The sequence below is a fragment of the Sinohyriopsis cumingii genome, chromosome 9 (genome assembly GCF_028554795.1).
Source record: "Sinohyriopsis cumingii isolate HCF-2022 chromosome 9, ASM2855479v2, whole genome shotgun sequence".
NCBI classification, from domain to species: Eukaryota; Metazoa; Mollusca; class Bivalvia; order Unionida; family Unionidae; genus Sinohyriopsis; species Sinohyriopsis cumingii.
This window is the reverse complement of record NC_142969.1, coordinates 116342106-116354868: the sequence shown is the minus strand read 5'-3', so window position 1 is coordinate 116354868 and position 12763 is coordinate 116342106. Positions and strand designations below refer to the sequence as shown.

The following is a 12763-nucleotide window of genomic DNA, read 5'->3' as shown; positions in this document are numbered from 1 at the left end:
TCAAGGTTATTGGAATTCCCCTATAATTTACCTGGTGTATGTGACATTGTCCAGGTAATATATTATAATATTAGTAACAGACTTTCTAATGATAACTAAAAATTTATTTTTGTAAACATTAAGAACTTTCTAGAAGGTTATTTGCCATTAGGTGATAGGTTTTTTATATATAAAGAAAATATAAAATGTGACCTGAGGTCAAGTAGAGGACTATATAATCTTGTCACTAGAAGGATAATTCATTCTTGCTTTAAGATAGCAGAATCAAATTGTATTATTGTTGTGAGCAGTAGTTCATTCGGGCTGTAATTTATTTCTTTAAATTATTTAATTCAGTTATTATTTTCTCTGAAAATACAGAATGCTTACAAAAAGTTATATTCTTGGACACATACATTCTTATAGTGAATTCAATCCTAGAATTATATTATTGTGTTTCAACAAAAGACTTGGTCAGCAACACAATAGAGGTCACCACAGGCACATCAAGACCTTCAGCATGGGACTTAATTTGGATTTCAACTAAAGTTTATTCAGAACTTTAAATTATTAGGACTTGTGTCCATATTTCTAGGAATATTTTTGGATTTAATTCCCAATACCTTAAGGTTTTTATTTTCTTCCCTTTGTATTCAAGGGAAATAAATTATTTGTTGAATTCTACAGAGCTTGTTGCTTTTCACTCTTTTCTGTTATTTATTTTAAGAACATAGACTCATAACACATGTAGAACTATACCGTCAGACACAGTGACCTTGATCTTTAAGGTTTTGAGCCCAAAATCAATAGGGTTCTTAATTAAATCAAATACAAGTCGATCACAAGTCAGGTAACTATAGATGGTTGGAGAAAGTATTGTACAGAACTCATTTTCTTCCTTGACCTCTGACCTTTTGACCCTACGATCAAGAGTGTTTTTCAAATACCCCATGTGCAAGTTATATACAGGTTTAGCAACTGAAGATACTGGATAACTTTAGTTTTTAAGCAGAAATTATTTTCTTTATCAGTCATGAGGACCTTGATCTTTGACCTTTTGGGTTGAAAAGCAATAAGTTTCTTCCCTACTGAAGTACAAGCCACCATCAAAGTTTGGAAACTGTTGATGGTGGACAACTGAAGTTATTGTGCAGAATCCAATTGGTATCAGAATGATGGACAGACTGTTGGATGAATGAAGAACATCATAATATGATATACTTTGCCTTTGGTGGCATACAGTCCAGTAAACTGCTGAGAGAGATTCAAGGTCTGTGTTGCAGCTAGGATCCCATGAGCATGGGACACAGGGTCTGTGTTGCAGCTAGGATCCCGTGAGCATGGGACATAGGGTCTGTGTTGCAGCTAGGATCCTGTGAGCATGGGACACAAGGGCTGTGTAGCAGCTAGGATCCCATGAGCATGGGACACAGGGTCTGTGTTGCAGCTAGGATCCCGTGAGCATGGGACACAGGGTCTGTGTTGCAGCTAGGATCCTGTGAGCATCGGACACAAGGGCTGTGTTGCAGCTAGGATCCTGTGAGCATGGGACACAAGGTCTGTGTTGCAACTAGGATCCTGTGAGCATGGGACAATGTCTATCAAATTTAACGGACACAAAAACCTCAAAGGCAGAAATAATTATGTTAGACTAATTTTTAAAAATGCACACTGGGGTACACAGGTGAAGATTTGAGTGATATAGCCAAAGGTTGTAGGGGAACCAGCTATCCCATGCTCAAGGCACAACATTGTATGGTACTCATTATATTTGGTGCTTCCTTATGGAGTCTAGAGCTTCCTCTGAAATTGAATTCTGTGCATACTGGCCATATTCATTTACTTTTCATCTGGTTCCATCACAAATTAAAAGAGTTATCAATTATATACTATCTGCAGATGTAAATACACATCCAATACACAGGGTGAATCATTCAACAGCTGTTACTGCTCCAGGTCAGACCACCATCTCTGTGTATAAGCTTAAAAAGTGTATACATGTAACACACCTGGCATCCAGAAAAATTGCTAATGAGTGCCTTGCAACATGTTACAAAATGAATTCAGAAAATAATGTGTCCAAAATGAGGACCTAAAACACATTAATCCATATGTTATTACGACTACCATACCACCTAGAATCCAGTGAAACAGCTAGTACTGTAACTTGTACAATATGGCCAGGTTTAGTAAGAAAGATCTGCATTATAGTTCTATACAAAGCAGAGACATTCCAACAATTAAGCAGTAGGGATTAGACCATCTTGAAAGACATTAAATAATTAGTAGTTAAAATAAAGGTATTGTTAATCATCAATTATCCAGGAACCTACCGTAACTTTTGAAATTACTGGCATCTGGTCCAAACTTCACCATCAATAAACATTCCACTGATCTACACTCAATGAGACTATAGCTCGATCCAGCCCTCAGCTTAAACAATTCAGCCCTCAACTTAAATGGTCCAGTCCTCAACTTAAACGATCCAGCCCTCAACTTAAACGATCCAGTCCTCAACTTAAGCGAAGTATTTCAGAGCTCTAGATAAGCAGGATATTTGCACATTTTTAATGTGTAAATAATTAAGCAGAACATTAATTTAAAGCAATCTGACCAAAGCTGACCATGCATTGCTCCTTCTGTAAGCACAGCCCATGATAACACATTTGATTGCTATCCTGTTCATACAAGTTATAGTTATTACAAGTCAGTGCAAGTCTCAAATGATAATACATGTACTTGATCACTATGAGAACATTAACTCCAAAAAAAGCCATGTAATACAATGCACCCCAAATTAATCTTAGTCACAAATTGGATCTAGACCACCGTCTAGGAAAACGGACAGTGTCTATCTGTCCTAATAAGTGCCTTGGACCCTCACTATAAATCCACTCAATGCATTTACTGCCCATCTTAGGTATGATAATGGACCTGGTCAAATACTACTGTTGTTGTTTTGGGTTTAACACTATTTTATTTTTTTTCAACAAAGCATAAGCAATACATGACAGCCAGTATAACAGTAGAACTCAGAGATACACCGTTTGGATCCATCAACCCATAGGAAGCGAAGACAACCTTGTTTGCATACCGATATTGGCTTAGCCTGAGACTCGAACCTATGTGGACAGAGGTGAGATCGCAGTGATTGGCCAAGCCAAGTGCTCTAGACCACCATACCTGTCAACTTGTACCAACTACATCTGTAGTTTTTTTTCTTCATTTTCGTCAGTGTATGGCCATACAACCATTTTGTACAGTTTTTTCTTATAAAAATTCACATTTTTCAAAAAAAAGTTACAAATTTAATTCTGTTAATCCCGGAATTCTGAACGTAACGTGTTTTTTTTAAACTGAGCATTATCCAGAATCTTTTTAAGCAATGAACAAGCCATATGAGGATAACTCTAATATGCTTCGGAAAGCGACGGAAGCCGTAAATGCCGAAATCAGGTTAAGTTGAAGTGTCTTTCTTTAACGAAATGAATACAAATATATTAATATTAAAAGTGTTTAGATAGCTTTGTTTCATTCAAGATTTGTATGTTCTTTTTAACGGATTTCAGTACTCATGGTTTCTTGTGCATTCCAGCCAAATGAAAACTTGAAAACATGTCCATTTGCTTGTGTGGGAATTTGAATTCATTAGGAAAAAGACATCAGTGTAAGTAAAGTCTGACTAAAACATTATAACTTTATTTTGTAGAAAACTGCTGATATGGAATGCCAAGTGTGTCAGCTATTTGGACTTATTGTTCCGATGTTAATAGAAATTGGAACACACTACACAGCGCTGTTATTGGGCAGTAAGACCTCACCATCCAAAAAATAAATATCAGGTCGATGTCTTACATTGGGTTTATGGGGTGAAAATATAAATATGTAATAATGAGCCCATGATAAATCCAAAGAAGTTAATATTACACCTATGAAAATTTGTTTTTCAAAATACCTTGCACATATATTTTTTAAACTAGAAGCGACACTTTCGTTTTTGAGTTGTTCCACACCTGGATCACTTAAAGATGAGTTTGAAGATTACCGCATGCTGCCTGATGAGTGTAAGCCTGTATTAACAGATGATCACCAGAAAAGGAGTTTTTGTTACTACTGTCTGGGTGTTATCAGCTAGACAATTAGTATTGGTGGCATCTGCTTCCCAAATCTGAAATTAGCTATTCAGCGACTACTTAGCTTGCCTCACAACACTGCAGACTGAGAGAGATCTTTTTCTATCATGAGATCTTTTTCTATCATGAAAAAAATAAATAGATTGTAGGATGTCCTTGAACGCAAACACACTAACATCATTTTTACAGTGTAAAATAAACACCGACACTTGCTGCATAGACTTTAAAACCCCTGATTACATTTTGCAAAATGCAATGGGTGCGTGTGTTGCATATAATAACGTGCATGTATTACAACACACTCAAAATGAAAAGAGTAAAACCAAATAAAGTTTCGTATAAACTATCAGGTAAATAATTATGTAATTATGTAAATATATGTTAAATTAGTTCGTTTATGGCATTTGTTGTTCTGACACTGTAGATCTTATATAATGTATGAATACATTTTTTTGTGTACAGTTTTTGGGGTCTTTTAAAGGTTTTTATTGGTCTGGCGTACAGGTTTTCATCTCAAGGGGTTGACAGGTATGGACTACTTGACCACCCGTGACCCCCATCAAATTTCATTTTCTGACTGCTACATAATTTTGCTTTATTTTAGTTCTTGGCCAATAACAACCAATTATATTATTATTTCACATCATAAAAGAATCAATTTTTGTTATAGAAGAGTATTATGACAAAGCCCTTTCGAAACTTCCTCAGTATAAGGGTCCCTCACTTATAATGCCTGTCACTTTATAAAGAGGGAGAACTGTAACTGGTGTTTCACTGATTTGTGCGCATGCCTTGAAAACAGGTACATGTGTAGGTGTGGTAGTACTCCCATAATTTAATATGCATACAATCTGAGCCACTGAATCAAAACCGAAGTTCACTAATACACTATCTGGGCTTGGCACATTTGTATCAGTGGATTACAACAAATGACAATGTAGAGTGGGGAGGAGGGAGGGAAGAAGAGATCATCTGGAGGTAACATCTGCTGTACCACAGAACTGATAGCAGTAATATCTCATCACTGGGAACACCCCTTTGTTCCCTCTAGATATCAAACAAGACAACTAGAATGTATACATAAAAATGGCTTTCACAACTCTGGCTCTTTATTCCACACTCATAGGAAATGAGACAATTTAATGAGGGTTATAAATTTGATGGGGCAGACAGTTCCCACCTATAGCAAAAGTTATACAGGTCATGTTGTTGCATTTACTTAAAGTAAAATAAATTTTAATTGTTGTTCCAAAATTTAACACAAAAATAGTATAACCAAAGCATATTCAATCCTGAATGTTGATTGCTCTGCACCTTAAATGCAATAAAAAAAATTCTAGACGAAAATTATTGACCTACATAATGGCAGCCAGGTACTAAGTTGAGTCAAGAAAAGAGAATGTCAGGTCTAGCATAGCAAAGGACAAGGTTTATACTGGATTGCACCTTTAGATTAACCCCATCCAAAAATGTCAACATGATTTACCATTGCTTTTGCTTTCTTGGGATATGTAAATAATGACCTTCTGAGGGAATATGGATGTATGAGAGTCCAACTAAAGTAAATAATTGCCATCAATTGCAACCACATTCTAATAAATGTCACCCACTACTTAAATAATTGGTTCTGATCATTATGGCTACATGACCTACACGAATATTACAAGTTTAATTTTTCTCCTTGATAAAATAAAGCCTCTATCAAGAATAGAGACCGATCCAGTTAATGCAATGGATAACCTATTAAACCTTGTTATCTAAATAGTTATGAATAAAGAACAATAATTATTACAAGAAATGGTCCATTTACAACCAAGTGACTGCCTAATAATAATTAATGATAGTGTTCTGACCCACAATTAATCCTTTGATAAAACTTCTGTCTTGCCTTTTTTGAAGAAATATGTGACAGAAATATGCTGATGTTGGCATCAACAGCATAAAAAATTCCAGAATGGATGGTCATATCAACATGAGAATTTCACAAGAAGAGTTCTACTGTCTCAAAAATACTCAAACTGGGATATTGCAAATTACAAAAGACAGATTAATGTCACAAGTCTATGTACCAAATTTCATAGATGCATCTTAAATGCTTCTGGTGTTTTTTTACCCTGGCTTCCCAAATGGCTTTTGGATGTACTTTATAAACAGGGGTCTCAAACTCTCAAACACACTGACATCCGCATGAGGGCACTTTTGATGGCCCAACAGCCACACCACCTTTGATATCTCTCATAATACTTTGTGAACGCCAATCATTTTGTGGGCCACAGGATACAGCCAGGCGGGCTGTGTGTCTGAGACCCCTGTTATAAAAGATTTGATGCAGTCTCCTGCATATCAAAAGAGGCAACTGATGTAGGCATGAGTCATGGTGGTTGAGTGGTTAGCATGCTGGACTCATAACCAAATGACTCAGGGTTTGAATCCTACCACTGTATAAGCCCAGTTCAGCTCTCATGGTGTTTACCTGGGCAAGTCGCTTTGCTCCAACTGCCTCCACACAATTACCCTACTTGTGTTGCTACATGTATGCCATCAAATGCTAAACAAAGTCTCTTCTTTTATTTAAACCTATCACAATAAACTTCTCTTGTATCAAAAATTCTTTATCATTGGCATTTCAGTTTCTTGCCTTTAATTACCTGAACAAAATTGTACAGATAATCCACATCTCAAAATTAACTGTTTCCAGTACAGGCAGCATTTTTAAAGAGCATTATTTTTAACTAGCAAAAATCAGGCTATTTTCAGTGCCCACAGGCATATTTCACATTTTAAATATAAAATTTTCCTGGTAAGAAACATCAAGTCCATTTTATTTCAGCTAGCAATTTACTGGCATATCAAAATTGTTATCTTATAATAATGCTCAAGAATTGTATCTGTCTGAAAATGCAATATATGTGCAGCATTACTGCATATATTGCATATGTAGTATCAAGTTCTAAAAAAAGTGATTTGTGATTTGGATTTTTTTAACGTAGCTTTAATCATTTTTCAGTCATATCGCTAAAATGTCTGCAGTGTGACAGTTTATAGTGATATCTAGCACTGGGGCATCATGCCACAGACATGTAGCATGATGTCCCACCCAGTCACATTATCCTGACACCAGGTTGACCAGTCCTAACACTAACCGCCTTAAATGTTGAGCACCTAGCGAGGCAGCTGTTAGTGCCATTTCTGTAAGTCTTTGGTATGACTCGGCCAGGAATCAAACCCACGACCTACCGCATACTTCTGAAAAAAGACACCAATTACTGAAATAATCGATGTTGAACACATGCATAACCTGTATGATTTTTACTACAGTATCTTCATAAACAAACTGCAATCAAGAATCCCCTAATGACACTAATAATCTACTGGGTGAAAAAGAATTTCCAGAAATATAAGATAAGACCATTTCGTCCTTAAAATCCTGAATGTTGAAACAATATCTGATACTCTTCAGCAAAAAACAATATCAATAAATTAACTGCTATGGTGGTGTTAGCTTGACACCATTTTAATTTCGGACAAAGTAGACATCATTAGAAGTCTTGGTGTGAAAAATACCATGTTATAATGACCATCCATTCAGGCTGAGTATTGACAGGATCTTCACTACAGCTGTCATGGCAACCATATAAGATATATGACTGGCACCATCTTCACCTAGGATCAACAATTTATTATCAGAAATCTCTTTGTGAAAACCCCATGATGGTATAGCCATCCATTTGGGAATAGTAGAGGCAAAACATATTTTAAAGATAGCCACCATAGTGACCATACTGAGGGTTACTATTTTCATTTACAACCAATTAGACATTATAAAAACTCCTCTGATGAAAACCCAAAATTAAAATTACTTCCCCTTTTAGCCAATAAAACCAAAATTTTGTAGATAGTCACATGATGGATATCAGATTTTAATTCAGGATCAAAGAAACACCATCATGATACATAGTATGACCATTTATGCACAAGTAGTAGTGATGATTTTCAAGCTGGCCACAATGGCTGCAATATTAGGCCCCTTATCAGCACCATTTCCATTTACGAACAAACAGACATCATGACAAGTCTTTTGGTGTAAACCCCATGTTATTATAACTTTCTATGTAGGATGAAATACGATAGATTTTCAAGATGGCTGCTGTGGAGGCTTACTGGACTTCACAATGGCACAATTATTATATTTTGGACTAACACCATAAGAAGTTCCAACACCATAAGAAGTCCTTTAGTGAAAAGCCCATGTTGATCTAACCATCCATGTAGGAGGTGTAGCAATAACAAGATTGTTATGGTGGCCATATTGAATGTCAGATTACTGATATTTTCATTTATAAATATTGTAAGAAGTATTTTATTAAAACTACATGCAGATATTACTTTTCCACGGAGCAATGGTGGTAATATTTGGATGTGTGATCTGCATTATCCTCATCTAGGACCAACTAGGGCAATGGAAGAATGTGTATGTAAAATTTCACTGCAATCCTCCAAGTAGTTTAATGTGTAGAAATGATAAATTTGTGCCATCAGATGGTGGACAAAAGACAACAGACCATCCCATAAGCTACAACAGAAAAGGTTGCTTTCTTGTTCTGGATAATTCATGATCATTAGTGATTTCCCATAATCAGAGCATAAGTATTAAGAATTCAAGATTTTCGGCATTATCCCAATGCCTTTGTGAGCCACTACTGTTGGTTACATGACTTGTATTGGTTACATGATATGGGGAGACTGGTGTTACAAGATGGTGGTAATTCAAGCCCCTTGTCCCTCTTTAGTGTCGGCTACTGCCATCATATTTTGATCACCAGTCTCCTCATATCATGTGACATCAACATTAGTCGCTGATGATATTGCCAAAAATTTCTAATTCTTAAGATCTTCATGCTCTGAGTATGGGAAATTATTAATGATCATCCCATAAGCTCTTCTGGGGTATGACAAGTAGAGCTAACACTCTATTCTATCTTTTCACAAGTGTCTGCTGCTGTTGTTGTTGATGTTATAGGTTTTAACACTATTTTTCAGCACAAGATAGGATATTCTAGCAGACATGGCAGCCAGTATAAATGATGTAGGAAGAACCCGGGAAAACCCCAGAAAAAACCACCAACCCACTCGGGGCCCAACAATGTCAGCCTGCGATATGATTGTGTCATTTCTGACGAGTAAGGATAAACTCGTTTAACCAATCGTTGCAATCCAGAGTAAAATCTTCTCATAAGTTGACCCAATACGACCATTCATGCCAATTAAAATTTCTTTTCTAAACGTAAGTCACTTTTCACTCTATAAAAGGTTCATGCATAAATGCCTTTCTTTTTACAGGCAGACATATTTTTGTTCATGCATATTCATGACTACAAAGAAGAGAGAAGATCTTATTTCCAGCAGTCACAGATGAAAAGCGAGTTTAGCAGAATTCGACCTGTGCTTTGACAGGGTATTAACTAATTCAGATTTGTTCCCAGCATACATAAACATTTCAGCTATAGTTATAACATCTACATAAACAGACAGCAATATGATGGTCTTTTTCTGTGTTTACTTGAAAGGATACCATATCCTATTCAAAGGGTTCTAAGTCTAAACAAAAAACCAATGGACAGGTAAATAATAATGTTTTTTCTCCCCATTTTTTCAGCAAGAATATACAGAATATATGTTTGCATCATTATTTGGGTCACTATGGGGGCACTTTATAGCCATGCATATAGGTTAAGAAAACACAGAAGCGCTAAAAAAAAATGTTATGCCATATTTTTCAAAGCGCAAGACCAATATATCCCAAAAAGTATTACTGATAAATTGATCTGATTACAGAATAAATATCATGCCGAATTCAATAAATACATTTCAAAAACAGGACCCTATTCAAGTTTCCCAAACAGCCTAGATGAGTATGACCAATCCTCTCATTCATGAAAGACAATCAGTAACAGTTGGAACAGAAAATTTTCTTGTCTGCAAGCCTGGTTTAAGTTGACACAACATTCTTTTGGGCAAATAAATCTGTCAAATGTTCCAAATCATGCAAAGATGTAAGAAATAAAATTCCACAATTTTAGATTATTTCTGGATTCTTTCCAACACTAAATTTTTATAAAAGTTAGCAGGTAAACTGGCAAACATGTTACTGATATGTAAACAGCAGGCAAGGACTCTCTAATCAGTCTCATCCACATAAAAACTGCAATGGTTATGGTACCAGTACTCCCTATATCATCATGGTTAAATCCTAAATGAACCCTCTTGGCAGTGAGAACACTTAGAAGGAAATATGATCAAAGAAACAGAAACAAATATTTGGGGAATAAATATGATATATGAAGGTGATTAGTAAACATGATCAAAGAAATTCTGGGAATCATGTATAACAGTAAGGTAATAAGCATAAATTTCAGAGAGAGTAATTTGTTACCCACATGCTGGTCAAAAGTGGTATAATTAGGATACCTTAAGGCTAAGGTGTTCTGGCACCTTGAACAATGATTTACTTTGGTTAAAAATTCAAAACTATGGGAAGCTTATGTTTTAAATCCCGTATTGGAGTGTGAATGGGACGTGTAATTGCATGATCTATACAACATAAATACAAACACAAGATCAACCATAAATAAAGAAACTGATACAGCTACTTTTAACTGTCCACAGTAACCTGTTTTAAATGGAAAGCATGTTAAAATTTTGTTTTGGGTTGGTTTTTTTGGAACATAGCACATTAATAAGCTACATAATGCCAAGGAATTAAGAGCTGAGTTCCCTTCCCAAGGACACAATGAGGTAAATGAATGGGGCTGGTATAGGTGGGGTAACAAACTTGCGACCCGTGGATTACGAGTCCGATGCCCAACCAACTGGGCTGTCACAGCTCCCTGAGATTTTACAGTATTAAGTCAGAAAATCAGAAGCATCAACTAATCATGCCTTAATTAATAATTAATTACTCTTTTTCTTGATAATTAAAACAATCAGGGACCAAATCAACCAAAACTTTTTGGCTCTTTTCAAAAAGGGTTTTGATGTGATACACATAATGCACTCAAAATTGTCTGATATCTAGTAGATGTTTAATTACTCACCATTAATTCCTGAATTTTTGTTTCCCACAGAGACAGATAAGTTCCTGTACTAGCTGGCCTTGGTGAATGACCCATACCATTCCTTTGCACAAAGTTTGAATTATTTTCAGCCATGATGTTAGCACTATGAATTCCACAAATCCAATAGACAATTGAAATTTCAACACTTAAAAGAACAGTTCCAACCCACACAAAATTAAATAAATTGGCAAAATATTACCAGCAGGACTTTGTAAATTTAATCCACTGTCACTGAAGAAAAATAATTGGCAAGTGTTAGGTGGTATTGTCATATGTCAGATATTGTAATACATCCCATTACTTTCTAGTTCACTTGCTTGGAATGATGGAACCCTATCACAATCACATGTCAAAGACTGACTTTACCTGGTAATAAGTCCAGGTATCACTGCCTTGTTTCAAAGAAAATGAATTTTATACCTCAATTTACTGAAGTCCACAAACCGATTGGAAATTAGACTTTAATTTTAATTTACAAAAACTACATTTTCACAACTTTGTTTAATCATTTCAAAGTTCAACAACAAGCAGATTTTATCCAATAGTGCAATGTGATAATTACTTAATTATAACTGCACAATCACACTACATTTTTACACATAAAAATCCATATCATAATCAATGATCATGTGCACATGTTAACTTTCCACCAAAATAGGATTTTCCAAGTCTAAACTTGGTTCCAACAGTCTCAAATATCCTTCCCTCTTCCTGAATACATTCATATTTAACTGTACAACAATTATAAAGTTTGTTTATATAACTGAAACAAACGAGCTATGATCCAAGGGATTTTTTTTTCTGGAGTTATTTAGACTCCAACAGTGTCAATTACACTTCCCTCTTCCACTCAAAATATATTCCATGTGTAAATTATCCTCCACCTCTGAAATTAAGCATCAATTAATATTCTCCACTCTAAAGCTGTGATTTACTTCCTAAAACGTAGCATATAAATCAATACCGAAAACAGGCAGTCCTAAATGTTCAGAGCTTCATCAGCATGGGTCTATATTTTTCCCTTCATAATTCACAAACATGATTGATTGATTAAACGGTGAAACAAAAACAAAAAAATTGCCCATGTTTTCCAATTAATTCCAGTCAATCAATCTATCCACTCCAGGCCAGTCAATTTCTCAAATTGACGCAATTCTCTCCAAATGAGTGACATTAATATCTTCAATTACTGTACTTTTCTCCCACAGAGCGCAGTCAATATCAACACCGAAAATGTCAGTTTCACATGCATATGTCAGCTTCACCTATACATAAGCAAGGGATGCTGATTTCTAGAGGTTCACAGGAATAAACTGGGAGCTAAAATAGTGTATCAGGGCCTAACACCAGTGCCTGATGCTGATGGTGAAGTGATGTCTGGTAACACTGATCTGGATCATACAGCTGGTCAAGGCGCTACTCCACAATATCAGCCCTCTCTCCACCATATCAGCATTGGAAGCAGCTGTAACAGCCATTCTGAACCTAGATGCACTGCATTAGAGTAAATATACAAACACTAGATGCTCATATAGC

The 12763-nt window shown here is 35.8% G+C and overlaps 1 protein-coding gene across 7 annotated transcripts in view; it reads right to left on the bottom strand.

The window, feature by feature from the left end:
* LOC149792522 (liprin-beta-1-like) overlaps positions 1-12763 on the bottom strand; it is a 195395-nt gene that overhangs the window by 143200 nt on the left and 39432 nt on the right. Inside the window, exon 1 of one of the 7 annotated variants that reach the window (XM_089971142.1) lies at positions 11207-11354. The exons of the other annotated variants lie outside the window; for them this stretch is intronic. Coding sequence (XP_089827268.1) covers positions 11207-11320 — 114 coding nt within the window. The 5' untranslated portion in view covers positions 11321-11354. Of the gene's footprint in view, positions 1-11206; positions 11355-12763 lie in introns of those variants that run through there. 7 annotated transcript variants of the gene reach the window in all.